At 40.9% G+C, this 16210-nt stretch overlaps 1 protein-coding gene across 2 annotated transcripts in view; it reads right to left on the bottom strand.

Moving 5' to 3' along the window:
- DAPK2 (death-associated protein kinase 2) overlaps positions 1 to 16210 on the bottom strand; it is a 47817-nt gene that overhangs the window by 13834 nt on the left and 17773 nt on the right. For both annotated transcript variants that reach the window (XM_010571683.1, XM_010571682.1), the window contains exons 2-6: positions 14439 to 14660; positions 6790 to 6928; positions 3512 to 3641; positions 2428 to 2476; positions 1707 to 1733 (exon numbers count right to left, since the gene is read on the bottom strand). In XM_010571683.1, the coding sequence (XP_010569985.1) occupies positions 1707 to 1733; positions 2428 to 2476; positions 3512 to 3641; positions 6790 to 6928; positions 14439 to 14660 (567 nt within the window). The remainder of the gene's footprint in view (positions 1 to 1706; positions 1734 to 2427; positions 2477 to 3511; positions 3642 to 6789; positions 6929 to 14438; positions 14661 to 16210) is intronic.

Here is a 16210-nt window from a genome sequence, read left to right as displayed (position 1 = left end):
TTGCCAGGGAAGACTGAGGCAAAACAGTCATTGAGTACCTCACCCTTCTGCATGTCCCAGGTAACCAGGCCCCTGTTTCCTTCCGGAGAGGATCCCCGTTTTCCCTAGTCTTCCTTTTATCACTGACATACCTACAGAAGCTTTTCTTGTTGCCCTTGACGTCCCTGGCCAGATTTAGTTCTATCAGGACTTTGGCTTTCCTACCCTGATCCCTGGCTGCTCAAACAATTTCTCTGTATTCCTCCCAGGCTACCTGTCCTTGCTTCCACCCTCTGCAGGCTTCCTTTTTGTGTTTGAGTTTGTCCAGGAGCTCCTTGTTCCTCCATGCAGGCCTCCTGGCGTTTTTGCCTGACTTCCTCTTTGTTGGGATGCATCCCTCCTGAGCTTGGAGGAGGTGATCCTTGAATATTAACCAGCTTTCTCAGGCCCCTCTTCCCTCCAGGGCTTTATCCCATGGTACTCTACCAAACAGATCCCTGAAGAGCCTGAAGTCTGCTCTCCTGAAGTCCAGGGTAGAGAGCTTGCTGTGTGCCCTCCTTGCTGCCCTAAGGATCTTGAATTCCACCACATTTTTTTCCACCCTGAAAAGACAATCCCTACCCTTCAAGCCTCCATACTCCTATACTCACCCCTGAGCTGTGTAGTGCAAATCCCTCTAATACTAGAGTGCACCTTCTTTAAGTCTGGCAGCAAGTTAGTCCTCTGAGTGTTATAAGGAACAGCAGAAGCCCCAGGGTACGAACGTTAGGGAGAGGCATTTCCAAGCATGCAGTATCCACCATGCACTGCTCCCCAGCAGTCACAGGAGCTTGATTTCAATGGAAGCAGTTAGGTCCAAGGATCCCTGGCCACTTCTGTAGTTCTCATATCAAACCAGAGGAAAGAATTCTTGAAGCAATGAGTGCTGTCCCTCCATTGTATGCAACCATTGTCACACAAGCAGTTTCACAAATTGCCAAGCTCCATCTTAAAACTCTCTCAACTGCTTGTCCTCAGGATGCCCACAGAACTTCATTTCTGTGAGAGTTTGAGCTTGTCATGATTTCCTGCTTTTATTTATTAATCACTCGTTGACATGCTTTTATTCTAACAGCTTCTTTTCCCCTTGTGCTTACTGACTGCAGTGATACTCCCAACTAGCTTTCGCTTTACTAGCTTTAACAAGCCATTTTTTCTCCTGTAAGATAAATTCTCAGTTCCCAGGGTCAACTCCTCTGCTCCTATCTCAGCTTAAATTCACCTTTTTGAGTATGAGTGACCATATTTATACATAATAGTCTAGACTGCTGCCTTTACAAGCAAATTAAACTTCCCTGTTTTCACCTGAAATAACTCACCTTGTAAATGGTACTATGACATTTGCTATTTCTATTCCTCCACACACTGGTAGCTCATAGCACCTCTATGAGCAACCAACATGCTTGGGTTTTTCCATCCTCTACCATTTGGAGCTGATGAGGTCCCATAAGAAGCAGAAATGCCCAGTGATGCTAGAGACATTTGTTCTTCATCTGCTCAGAATGCCCCTCTTCTACCCCTTATTTTAAACTTGAAAAGGCTGCAGGATAACATTTGCGCATTAGGCAAACCGCTGCGCACCCCGTGTATGCAGCTCCTTTCTTAAATGACTAAAGGGAAGAGCTGTATTGTACTAGTGCAATAGAGCTTTAGGAACACTTCTACAGGAGTGAATCTAAGGTACTCACAGTATGTAGGTGATGACTCCTATGCTCCTAAAAAACAAAGGAGATTAATTGCAGGGGTTCTGCGTGACCTGTATTGTTCTTAATGTACACAATATGAAAAAGTCAATAGTAGCTGCTATACAGGCAGGACAGCCATCATGGTTTTAGATAACTGCTAGTATCTCTCAAAGAATGGTGTTTCGGGGAAAATGTGAATTTTACATATAACTTCAAGTAATGTGGATAGTTGAAGTCTCTTTATGTATTTCTACTTTAGCATGTATTTACTACAGTACACATCAAAAAACCAAAGAAATAGAAGCAAGGATGTTTAATTTGGGGTGACTTCTTTTGCCTGCCTTCGCAGCAGATCAGATTAGTACTCAGGTGTCCTCTGCATGCAGTGGTCTTACAAATAAAGCTGTCACAAACGCTACAGGAACATGTTTTGTTTCAAGAGTGCTCCTCCGCAGTGGACAGTGGCAAACTGTTAACTCTATAGCTGCCATCATTAAAGTTTTTCATTGTTACTTTAAAGAAATTAAATGCCTATCTTCTAATTTTTAAAAAAAGGAATAAAAATGGAAAGACAGAACAAAGAGTTATTAACTGCACTCAAGTTTTTTGTCCTGTTTGTTTTTAATTTGTTGCAGTAGAATGGATTCTATTCAGAGCAAATTGGGAAAAAGTAACAGTAGAGCAACCTGGGGAAAAAAAAACCCAAACAACATTAAAAACTTACCACATATCAGCAGCTAGTCCAAGCGGTTCATAGTTTACTATTTCTGGAGCTGTAAGAAAAAATTAATCAAATATCAGCAACTGAAGTAACAAATTTTTACCAGGCTGGATTGAGTAGCAGGTCAAGAATTACCAAGAGGGAGAAAGGGGGGGTGGGAAAAGGAAAGGTAGTTATAGGATGCACTGTTTATAGTTTTGTAGCCATGATGGGAATTCAAGTTCACAAGCATCCAGAAGAGATTACGTAGAGTAACGCAGAGCATAATGCAACTCAAGACTAAGGGTGAAGCAGATATTATATACTAATTGCAGTGCAAATTATAACAAATAACAAATTATTACACCTCTCAAGGATACTATTACCCCTAAGAATCTGAGCTTGTGTTTTGTTTTTAACTGATGCCATTAAAGCTAGTTTCTAATGACCAGTCAGAAACAGCTCTTGGGCAAGAGGCTGAAATTACATGCCAGACTACATTGCTATCCATGTCAAACCCTATTATCTTTATAAGAAACATTTCCTCATTGGAAAACATCCCCATATAAGACTGCATGCAAGAGAAAAGACCAAGGTCAGGTAATGAGATGAAAAAAGGTATCTGTAACAGTCAAGTTTAACTGGAATATGAATTACAATTCTCTCCCCACATCCCAACCCCCAAAACTTCTAATTGAAACTAGTAGAAAGGAGTAGGATTAACCTAAAATCCAAGAGAGACATTAGAATTATGATCAGTGAGTAACAAAAAGAGAATCAGGTGGAAAAATGCAAGGGGAGGTGAGGGTTTTGTACAGAGTGTACGCAACAGGTGTACAGTGTGAGGCAGGTTTATCTAGAAAGCCATGCTAGAGATACCCATGTAATTGTGTACCCGTGTACTACAATGCAGAGAGCTTAATTGCCCCAGGCAACAAGTAAAAAAAATATAATTTCTATTTGCAGGGTTTCGTAATCTCAATCCTGAATTTACATCTCTAAATATTTATTCGGCAGCAACCTACTCTCACAGGGGTAGCACATCTGGTTTATAGAAAGCACCTTTTGGCTTTGCAATATGAGACAAAGGAATGGGTCGGTCACTCACCTACAAATTCTGGAGTTCCAAAAATGTTTTTAAATTCGACTCCATCTTCTATTTTGTGAGCCAGGCCGAAGTCAATGAGTTTGATGTGTGGAATAGGGATATTCTTGTCTAGAAGCATAATGTTTTCAGGCTAAAAATAATAATAAATAGATCACTGTTATTATAATATTAATATCTTGGGAAAGTAACAGAGTTCTCAAGTGCTTTTTGTTCTTCACATACACAACACTGTAGAACAAGAAATACATACCTGTGCCTAACCATTTACAATTCATTCTATTGAGAAAGGGATGACAACTGTAAAATTTTACATCATTGAATGGACCTGAACTTCATAAAAGCAAAGCAAATCTACTACGAGCAATACTTTCATTCCTTTAATTTTATCTCATGCAAAAACTACCTTTATCTTCCTGTTAGCACTCCTAAGCTTATTTTCTTAATGATGGCTATTGCCAGGATGAAAACAAGATACCCTTTTTTTCCAAAATGAGACAGAAGTTTTTAACACAACTGTATGTAGTTCCCTAATCTGACAAGATAATGCCACTAGATTATCGGCCCAGCAGCACTGTGATGTAACACAAAGTGGAAGCTCAGTTTATCTTTTCCCCTTTTAAAACAGAAAATATATCCCTGACCTGCAAGTCCTCCTGGGAAGATGTCACACCCTGACCCCATGGATTTGCCTCAGTTACAATAACTGGTGCACACAGAACAGCAGCTAGCAGGTAGCTGAAGCAGTGCAGATACCTGGTGCAGAGACAGAGTGCCATTGCTTGATCCTGAAGGAGAGCTGCATCACTAAATATCTTGATTGACAGCAATTTTACTAATCTGTTCTTGGAATTTACACTGGGAAACATCACTATTTCTGCCCAGTTGTTCCTATACTGTATTGTAACCCACTGGAAGATGTCTTATCAAATGCTTCTTGAGGGATTCTAGTCACATCTTAATCTACTTAGGGAAGGAAAATGCTCTTCTCTGAGACTAAATTCACAGCTGCAACTACAAGGCCAGAAAAGATCTAGGATTTGCTATCTGAACAGTCCAGAAAATGGAAAAAGTTGGGATCAGACGTCCTAGCTCATATACAATAGTAAGCTATTAAAAGAACACGTAGCATTTCTCACAGCATTGTAGGGAAAAGCCAAAGCTAGAACTGTGGAATTAAAACTAATTTTTCAGCTGCAGACTTTGACTTTCTTTACCAGATATAGCAGATATTTCATAAACTTATTTCTTCAACTAAATTTCTCAGCCTTAGTTACTCCCTACCATGGCCCTATTTCACAGGTTTCAGAGTAAACTACCGGTTCAATTTATTTCCCATGAAGAGCTTTAATGCATTGATTTGTCATAACTTAATCATAAGCTCAAGAGCAACAGTGAGACAGTTTGATTCCCTGCTGGCAGCCTTTTCACAGCAGATCCTAACATGGAAGCGGCTCCTGCTAACACATACTCACAGTCAGAGCTGCACTGGAAAGAGACCATATGAATAATTTATTGTCATAGTCATCGGACCAAGAATATTTTAGCCTCAGGCTAACAAGTCTGGTTTTCTTCCATGGATCTAGGGCATATACGTTCACCCCAGATACATGATGTAAGCTTGTTTATAGCAGACAGAACAGACTGAAATGGCAAAAAGTCACAGTCACTACCTTTTGGACTGTTTTATTCCTTAGGTGGTGTAAGTCACTGTAGCTCCACTACAGTCGATGGAGCCCTAGCAAGTGATGAGATAATTATGAATAATCCTCTACCTAGTCAGATCACTGCTTAAAAATACATGTCTAATTTACTGTTAGCAAAACTCCAAACCCGGTCCTACAAAACCCAGGACAGTTATTCTGCGAATACGTTTTAAGTCATTTGAAATTCACCATTAGTGAAATGATTCTTTACTTATCCTTTCTGATGTCTATCTCACATTTCCTGTAACATCTTCCTTGACCACCTGACATTACTGTTATTAAGTATCAAGATTCATAGTTAGAGATCAGTATAGAAAAAGTTGCACCTATATTCTTACAATAATTTCATGCCACTGGATATTACACTGTTTTCTAATACATGGTGAAAACTTTCAGTCTTTGGCTTCTGGATTCATGAAGTAATTTCAAAATCAAGTGCGCATCCTTTATATGTTCCCACATCTCCTATGCTTTTTCACATGTACCCTGTGAAGATTTGGACAGTAGTTTGCTAACCAGTTTCTTAGGTTAGATGTGATTTGCAACACTTGCAACGACTACATATATGCCATTATCACTGACGCAAGACCAAGCAATTTAAGACTGAGAGAGCATTACACACACATTTAGCATAAGGAATCAGCATATATATCCTGAGAATCTGGGAGAAGTCTATCTATAGCACACACATAATTAGTAATCGGTAATAAACTAACCTAGATTTAAAGTTAGGACAAGGAACATGTAATCTAGCAGTAGAGTTTCTTCCTTTTTCCTTCATTTTAAAACAGTTCCCTCCTCTGTTTTATTCTACTTTTTCCTAGAGGATAAGTGCATTTTGAATGTATTTCTGGAAGCAGCAATGTTTAAGGCAGCCAGTTCTGTAGCTGTGAGTCTGCTACTGAGAAAGCGCTTCCTTCTAGTCTCAAAGAGTTTCACTCCCAAGGACAACAGACTCCTAGCTTCAGAGAAGCATGTTCACTTAGGGAGGCCACAATCAAAAGAAGAGAGAGACAGTCTCTTCTCTATTGTCTAGGCCAGTTGTACTGATATCAAGGTCAAGGACCAAAGCTACAGATGTAACCTGATATGGTAGGAAGAGAGCTCTGTGTGATGTGCTTTCAAGACCCTAAAGCAGCTAAGAAAGCAAGAAGTCTTTCTGTTAACCAGACTGGACTGGATGACACATACGCCTCACGTAATTCTAAACACAGTGGGGATTGGAAGCAGCAACAGTTGTTTGTAGCTGGATCTGGCCCTCCTCTTCCCAAAAATGCATTTCTTATGTCTAATTTTTTTTTTCTTCACAGCATGCTTTGGATGATACCACAAATACAAACAGCTGAAGGATGAAGACTTACAATTTCTTTTTCTCAGTCAGTAAATATATAGGCCCATCCAAAAGTTACCACAGGCCTGATAGAGGAGATTGTCTTCCTTGGAGCACTCAGCTGTGAAGGGCATTTAAAATGGTCTTACCTATTATTTTAGGCATGTTATCAAATACAGATATCTAACAAATCGTAGAAGGTGCAGTCTGTCATCAAAACAGTAAGTCTAAATCAGCATCTTTACCTTTAAATCAAAGTGAGCAATTTTCTTAGAGTGAAGGTAATTGACACCATCCAAAATCTGCTTGATGAATCTGGTTGCTTCCTCTTCACTCAAAGACTCTTTCTGTGCCAGGAAGTCAAAAAGTTCTCCTCCAGAAACCCTGCAAAACACACCAGAAAACGTCCTGCTGTCTACTGCATTGTAAGACATAAAATAAACATAAGCACAGAAACTGAAGCAGCAAAAAACCTCCATACAGTTAGAAAAAGGCCACTCTTGCAGACTAGAGTTTTGTGTTCTGGTTCCAGATGTACCAAAACTTCCTTTTGGCTTCAGCTCTCTCCCCTGTAAGTTAAAGACTAGCTTTCCCTAATTCATTGATGCTGCAAGGTTTGATTTGTCAAGGATTATAAAGGACCAAAAAAAGGTACATTGTTTGATGAATCTATAGACATGTACATATTTCAATAGGTAGACTTTGATGTTAACCACTTCAACTGCTATTTTTCAACATTGTCATTTTGTATGAGACAGAGGAAATAGAACAAGTTGTAATAGTCAACGACTGTTTAAGAATTACTTCTCTTATTGTTTGCCATCAGAAACATGAGGCAATAAGATCTGCCAACAGAATTTCTTTCCTTTCTAGAACAGCCATTACACTGTTCCAGTACAGATTCTTGCCCGACATAACTGACAGGAAAGCATTTGTTTTGTGCTGAATTTTTTAAAAGAAAGCAGATTGTAGCAGCTTGGAAGGTACCTAAAATTGTTTTCCCAACTCATGGAAGTGCCATTACTTACTATGAGTTTTCACATCAAAATTAAAATACATTCCATGCATATTTAGTACATAAGACTTTTATTTTCATTTTTGTGCCTTGTATTGAGAGCTCCAGTGCTATTTTTGTATATATTATGAAACAGGATGATCTAGATATTTAATTATGCTTACACTTATTGTTTCCAGTTCACATTGTCATTGATATTATTGATTTATTCTCAATCAAATTTACTGTTGGGGGCACTGACAAAGTGGTTGTTGCTCTTGGGCTCAGGTGTGTCACCCATCTGTGCTCACCATTCAGAGTGCAAGCACAAGACTTGAGAGATCTAACAGTCATTTTGGAAAACAAGTATTTGGCCCTGTTGTCTGATGAAATACCTGTAAAAGAACTGGCAGGTTCAAATGCTTTAAGTTAACGTAAGTGCTGTGACTCACAGACAAGTTAGATCACACTGTACACTGCAGAGGTCTTTCGTGCAATCATTCCGCTGACCCCAGGCTCCTACACAACAATGGTGGTGACAAGATGGTGATTCCCTAACTCTGCCTCTTTCAGAGTAAACTATTGTGAACAGCTACAAAAACTGCAGAGAAGTCAACTGCAAACAAAAACAACGTGTCAAAAGCCACAGAGACATTGGGCTTATTTCTTAGCTTCTACTGTTGCTGTGGGTGACAGCATTCCTTGCTGTTCCAAAGGCAGAGATTTACACAGGGCCTATTGACTTCACCGTTGATTACTGGATATTTTTTCACAGCTCCCGCATAGTCAGAAACTTTTTAAGCAACCTGAGACAGGACGCTTCACCTGGGCAGAAGTCACCTCACTTCACCTGGGCAGAAGTCACTTGATGTTTTGATTGTTACAACCAAATGGCTGGCGAACAAAAATAAGCTTATATGACCCAGGAATATGTTGCAACTGCTGTCTCTGGCTGCTGCCTTCCTCCTTCCTATTAATCTCAGTTACTTAGCCTGTGAGACATTAATTTGGTCTCTGATTTTCTTTTTAGGTGACACATACCAAGGGTGTCAGCACTACCATCAGCCTTGCTAGACAGGTTTTGCTTTACCCTGTGGATTTCAGGAGCCAGGGAACACGGTCTCCTTTCCGTATTGCAGTAGGTTTAGGAGCCTTGGTTCATTAGTTTAAAAATTATTACAGCTGACTGTGACAAGCCAGTAAAGAAATCTGTAAGTAAAACCTGGTGGTCTCTTGGTGAAATCTGCATACAGAGAGCAGGCAAGTTCTGTTTCCTTAATGATTTCTATTCATACTGCACTTAAGCAATCACCTCTGGCAGGCACTATGGCCCTGTCATTAGGAAGCCAGCAGTACCTGGATACTTTCTTGTACTTTTCTGGAATTTAACCACACAGGCACACTACTCTCTCTTTTACCCTGTAAAATCTCCTTGGTCACTGTTCCTTAAGGTAGACTCTTTAATCAGGACTAAGAATAAAAAAAGTTCTCTCTCGGGCCAGGCCAACAGCCCATGTAGCCCAGCCTCCAGTTCACCAACCCCAGCAAAAGAAGATACCACTTAAGTCAAGCACACAAGCTGAGCCATTTTGTGAAAGCCATTCCCCTCGCCTTCCCCTGACACAGAGGACTGTGCTGAGGATGTTAGAGGATACCCTCCTGCCTGGAGGAGATCTGGCAACTTTCTTTTCAGGAATCTCCTTTGCTACACAAAGGAATGTCAGAAAGTTGTTCAGCTGCCCAGACTGGAAGTACTTAATTCCCTTTCTCTCTTGCTGCCCCCAAGCGTGGTCACTTGAAACAGTTGGGTTAGCTGCTCAGGGCACACCAGGGATTTTGCCCCAATGGCAACCTCAGCAACATTCTGAGCAACCAACTATGCCCAAGGCATCGCTGAAGAAACCGTACAGCCTGCAAGAACGAGGATCACAGGAGATTTACTTGCTAGCTCCTTGCTGTATTCTCCCTCTTCTCTCTAGTTCACACTAACCTTGAATCATGCTAGGCAGGAGGTACTTCCAAGGTACAGAATACAAGATAAAGATAAAACAGGAAACCAAGAAAAGATTCGGGGAGTCTGAAGTCCCTGTTACTTTATCAGCAAAAGACTCCCTCTTACAACAACTACATGAGCATTTCATTTTCTGAAGGTCAGAGATCAGCATACATTACAAAGAGTCCATTAATCTCCAGTCTCTTGTGGTATGGCATAAGACATTAGGTTAAGCTGCAGAGATCTTAAAAGAGTAATCTAAAGGAAAATTCAATAGAAGAGATGTGATGATTTCTCATTAACAAAGACTCAGGCTTTAAAAACAGGTTTGAGTAAATTGTACAAAGAGAGCAGTAAGCAATTTAGTGCAGGATTGTTCTTATCCAAGTTATGCACCTGAACTCAGAGAAATCCTCAGGCAGAAGACACTAGCAATCCCAAAAGCCAGCCATTATGGAGTCCCAGAAAAAAAGCAGATCAGCACTAACTCCTTTGCAGTAAAGCACTCATAACTGCACTACAAGTTACATTTGAACATCCAGGGAGGTGTTTGTTTTAAATCAGCACCACCTGTAAAAGACCAAATGCTCCTTTCTCAAAGGACCTTAGGTTACAGAAAAAAATCCTTACTCTGTTTCCACCTCTTTCCCTATTACCGTGTCACCTTATTCCCATGGCAAACAAAGAAGCAAGCAAAGGATACCTTTGTTCTTCCTTCAAAGTCCAATAGAAGACAAACGACAATGCTGCCTTCTTGGCAACAGCTGTTTATTTTGTGTACACAACCCTGACACTTACCAGTAGAGGAGACTGGCGTACCAATCAAACCTGCCTTCAGGCTGCTTTTGTCTGGGCAAAGCAGCCTCAAGGCAGGGCCCAAGAGACAGAGAACAGTGAGGTAACAAAAAGCTGTGGAGAGCATATCCCTGAATAATGTGCACAAGGAAGGGCAAACTGTGTACCTGCCAAACTGCACTTAACAGCAGTGGACTTGGCAATGTTCTTCCTGCTCTTGAACAGAAGAAACAACACCTGTAGAATCAACCCCTGTGTAAATAGGAGATAGTCTTGCCTGTGCCAGCACAGTGAGTTTGGGAGAGGGTCAACATTTTAGCCAAAGTCTCTTTTAAACATCAGGGTAGCTTCTTCAATTGATCAAGCATACTGGGGACATTCTTTTTGAAGCTGAAGTCCACCGTAGCTTAACATAAGATTAACTGGCCAGGTGCTGTAACACTTATTTTGATAAGCTGCAGGGAGTATGTGACTGATATCAGAGTGTCAGGAAGAGAGATCATCTGTTTACAGAGAGAATTTAATTAACTTTATTAGCTATTATCATCATCCCCAATTTGTACACAGCAGCTGAATGCAGTGGCCTTAATCCGGTCAAAACTGCTGCATCCAGCCTTTTGAAAGTGAAATAAGCTACAGCCTGACAACAGGACACACAGAATCTATCAGGCTACTTGAGGACAGGAAAAAGCAGAAGGTAATGAAATGGGAGGTTGTTTTAGCACAAAGTAGCTGCCAGTCAGAAAAAGCAAGCTCCTTTCCTGTCTTCCAGCACACGGCTACAGAGACCAACATTTGGCCATAGACATATACCTAAAAATTAACAGATGCTTATCATTACTCATATGCCATCTGCCAGCAGTCATGTTAATCTTCAGGAATGCTCCCTGGCCTAAATGCTGGCTCCCCTGGAAAGCTAGTGGTTATTTCATCTCACTCAGGGATCAAAGCCTCAGCGCCTGGATTACATACACAAGGTCAAGGCAAGTGTGCTAGGGAACATATGATCTATGTAACTTCAGCCACAGTGTTTCTGTATTTCCTGATTCATGCATACAGAAAAATTGCATCATTTACTCATTACCTAAAAATTGTAATAAGCAGAAGAACTCAGGGTGTCTCCTTGCTCACAGCCCTACTTTAGTATCATGAATTGACAGATAAAGGGTATGTCATCTTCTGCACAGCTCCTCTAAGACTCAGAGCTTTGTAAACTAAGTGGTATTGATTCTACAAGAGAGCAGGACACAGCCCAAAAAAGCTTAAATTGATGTCTGTCCTCCTTCACTACATGACAAATTTCATCCCCTTAGGCCAAGACCATACATCCTGACCAGCAAAGCTCCATTTATTAGAAGAGCTACTTCCATTCCTGGCTCTGATGAGCACAAGCATACAATTCTACTCACTGCTTTGTGCAACAGTGTTCGGGTTTCCCCTGGTTCTCAGTGGAGATTAGGAAGGCTGAGCCACACAAACACACATAGATATAAATCTGCACATGCACTAAGATAATTTATATCCCTTTCAACTCCTTAAGATAGACCAACTGCACACACTATGAACTCTACAGAAGGAGATGCTTTGGGTGTAGGTCTATATGATCATCCGTGCACACAGAGTCACTCACTTCTATTACAGTCTTGATCCTCAGCCATGAAACACCCAGGATGGCAACAAGCCAAGTGCCAAGTTTCATCCAAATTCATTATCCCAGTATAAGTTTGGGTATAAAGAGACCCAGCCACTCGGTGCCTCCACTTTTTCATTTCTTGAAAAAGTGAAATAATTTTTATCATGGCAGATTATTTTTTCGCTCAATAATTGACATTAGGCAACTGCAAAGTTTTCTTGAAATGACTTCCAAACTAACACATCAACAGTAACACTGTCAACTTTAGGGACATCGAAATGTTCTACAGCATTCAGCTGCAGATGCAATGCAGAGGTGCAAGCGATCTTCCTGTGACCTCCCAGCCACTACGGGTCAAATCTAATATGCATCAGAATGGTTGGCAAATAGCACTGAGAACAGAAAGCCAAACAGCAGCAGGCAACTTTGTTCCCTTCCTGGCTTCGCAGTGGAGAATTTGCATCCCTGGGGTGAGCAGGGGAAGCTGAAATTAATTACATGACCTATCTAAAGTGATGACAATCTCCTGTAGCATCGAACACTTCAGTATATACAGTCTGATAGATCAGTTACTTTAACAATCTTCCTTTGGTATTGCACACTAGTAATCGTGAAAACTGCTGCAGCTGGTCTATGTGACCTGCTCTAGCTCTGCAACAGCAACACTTTGTTCTTTTGGGATATCACTAGTGCCTTCTCACAAAACCTCTACTTTAGCCTCTCCAATATAAGCTGAACTCACATGAACAGAAATAACTCTTCCAATGTCATTCTGATTCGTATTAGGTTGCAAGGCCAGGAGGCAAAAATGCTATTTACACAGAGCAAAGTTCTCCTGTCCAGGCTGGAAAGCGGTATTTCTTCTTTTAAAAAAGATCAGCCTCCTACTCCTCTTTATTTGTTAGGGTCCTTCTACATCATATCACATTACATTTCACAAAACTGAAGAAATTCCATCACACATACATTAGTGTCAGCATTGAAGTGACTGTAAATTTTACCCTCCACACACATTTCACATTAACATCACATAACCAACCCCTGCATGCAATCCCCAAAACATATGACTTTGAAACACTGTTAAAATGATATGACGGCTTTCCAAAACATCTGTCCAAATGGCGGACTTTAAGAATCTCAAGCCAGGCAGTAGAAAGAAGCAGAACACACTGAAAACAAGTTGTGTTATAAGAGATTATATTATTGGTCTGTGGTCTGCATCTGTCTCAAATGTTTCACCTCAGTTCCATCAAACATACAGGAAAGGGAACAAGGTGTAAGAAATAGCTGATGTCTTTGGGATGCAGTATTTCTAGGCTGGTGAAACAAGCAGCCAAACAGAATTCACACAGGTAATTTAATAGCTATTGTAGACATGGGCAATTTTGATACTACTTCATATTCTAATAAACCAGCATCTCTCTACATAGTAAACACCTATTAGCCAGGTTTTCTCACTTCCTTTCAGTAAGATTAAATACAGACAAAAGCGTTGAAGATGACTCCCTGAAATGCAAACTCGTGTTCCAACTAAGCAAAGGCTCCTTAGCCAAGGCTTTGTGAAGATGATTCCTGACCACTCTTCCAGCTTCCCTGGGCTGTGCATTTATTCTTCTAGGCAGGGACACACAGAGGTTCTGCAGAACCAGCCGCCATCCCCTCAGCCCAGACAGAGAAGCTGCTGCTAGCTGGTTTTAAATCTCTTCTTAAACAGTACAAACCAGTTTGCATTACATAGCCAACATATGGTTTAGGATAGTCATCCTAAACCAGCAGCCTGGCTGTCCAACGGGTCACAGTGCAGGGGTGAAGCTACAGCAGTCCACAGATCCACTGGTTGGGAGGTTCACTTGTCAGCAGGACCTAAATGGCAAGGGTTTTATTCCATCACATGGTGGAACAAGAGAAGAGTGAGCAGCTCTTTTTCACTCCCAGCCTGTTGCTATTCATCCTTGATAGTGAAAGCCTAGGGATTAAAAAAACCCTCTTCCCTCACCCTCCTCCCCTCTTTCTCCTAGTCTCCTCTAAATGAGGAGAATATGGGAGTAGTGAGAATGGCTGCAAATTTTGCAAAGGAATTGGTGGCTTCACATGCATTGGGAGAGATGAAAGCAGAAAAAAATGAAATGAGCATTCAGTGGCCATTTGTGCTTCCTCCAAGGTTCACATCAGGGCACCACCAGGCAGACATGAGGTAATCCCTCTGTTAGTAAACTGTTCTCAAGTTGACAACACTCCCTGGCTCAGTAACAATGGCCTCAGCTGATGTCAAGGTGCACCTGTATCCTCAGGGCACATGGATGAACTGGGGGGCCTGTTTACCAGCAACCTCCTTCAATTCTCTTGCCAAGATCTGTGAGGCATGAGAACACAACAGCCCCATTTTAACAGTGCCTCTATGTTCTGGCAGCCTGTGCAGGCCTTTCCGGTTCCTATTTACCTCATCCTGCCCTGGAGGATAGGAAGTCCCCTTACTCACAGCTCAAGGATGAGGACCACATCTGTCTTGTTCTCATAGATGTCATGCAACTTGATGATGTTGGCATGCAGAATCTGCTGCAGAATTGCAACCTCCCGTTCAATTTCCTCACGTCTCACTCCACGACGGCTGGCCCGACTCTGACGTTTTTTAATGAACTTAGCAGCATACTCCATACCAGTGCTTTTGTCTCGACATTTCTTCACTATAGCAAACTGGCCACTGCAAGGACAAGAAAATAACAAAAATTCTCTTGAAGCTTTCATATAACCACATCCTCCCAAATAAGCCATTCGTATACAAAGCTTGATCCTGCAACCCCTGAGCAACACTGCTAACCATACAAGCTTGCTCTTGGCACAATAGTGAGGACCGTCAGAATTCTGCAGTTAAAGTCACTAGAGCATAACAAGGTAGCCTCCTGCTGTGTCTGAAATTTAGCAAAACCAAGCAGTGTGTGACAAGACAGGAGGACAAATGTTACAGTCTCTAAAAAACAGTTCATGTTTAAATGAATAAGATCTGTCTCAAAAGGTTCAAATTACCACTCCTTCACTGGATAATGCTTAAGGCATTCAAGTCTCCAACACACCACTGGATGTTCTGAAAGGACATGCATGCATTATTGTATTTCTGTTAAGAATAATCTCTTGGAAAGAACTCAAAGGATTGATAATCCTTTGGAAATGTAGAACTGGCCTCCAGTAACCAATTTTCAAATAAGAGAATGGTTTATTCGTATTTCTGCACTTCACTTGATAATTTAGTTGTAAATTTAGCTAGAGTAAGTAAGAGCTTTCTCACTGCAATTCAGGAATAAAGAATTTCCCGCTGTACCAAACAGTAAAGTGGCTGCATTAAAGTTTAAAAGGCATGTAGCTGCCATTTGCCAATAAAATTTTCCTCACTGTGGCTCCTAAAGTAAGATATTCCAGTCCAACTGTAATATTTCCCCCTTATCTCATAAGAGGAGAACACTTGGAGGTCAGGTGATTAACTCAAATAATACCAACCCTGCAGGCTGCAGCCTCATGTCAGTGGTGGGAACCTTTCAAGATGAGAGAGTGTTACTGACTCTTCAATAGGAAAGTAGGGGACCCTGCTTTGTTCTTTGTGTGAGCTTTTCTTTCTTCATCATGCTCTTGAGAAGCACTTTGGACACAGAGAAGGCAACATTTCCACAGAGTTGATGTTCCCTCCTTCTCAATTGTCTTCTGAAAAAAGAACTGTAATCAAGCTGAGAGATGTCTTATCAAAATTAAGAAAGAAAGGTGGTCTGCAGCTAAAGCAGGATTTGAGCAATACAAATTCTACATAAGGAAAGAATGTGGAATGAAGCAGTCATTATTCAGAGGATCCTTTTGCTCATCCCATTTAGAAGGGACAATGCTAACCATGTTGTATCTTAGAAATGCTTAATCACACTAAAATCATCACAGACATACAAACAAGTAAATTAAATCATAAGCTATTACTGTATGTTTGTACTTAGTCTACACACAACATGTTAAGAGAGCTACTTCTACCTGAAAAAAATTAAGAGAAAAGGACAGTCTGTAGCTAAAGTACTGGAGGGATTTGAGCGATCTGAATTCTGCCATAAATGTATTGTATTCCCTTTAGCAATTCACTTTTGCCCCATCAGCAAAACAGCAGAGAGACTTACTCGCTTCCACACAGTATGCCTAAGGATATTTGTACAATACTTAGCACAAATGTGTCTCAGTTTCCTGCTACTGTAACTGAAATACTAAGAATAAACAGTGCTGTGC

The sequence above is a fragment of the Haliaeetus leucocephalus genome, unplaced genomic scaffold (assembly GCF_000737465.1).
Source record: "Haliaeetus leucocephalus isolate CR32 unplaced genomic scaffold, Haliaeetus_leucocephalus-4.0 Scaffold339, whole genome shotgun sequence".
Lineage (NCBI taxonomy): Eukaryota > Metazoa > Chordata > Aves > Accipitriformes > Accipitridae > Haliaeetus > Haliaeetus leucocephalus.
This window is presented reverse-complemented; position numbering and strand designations above follow the sequence as displayed.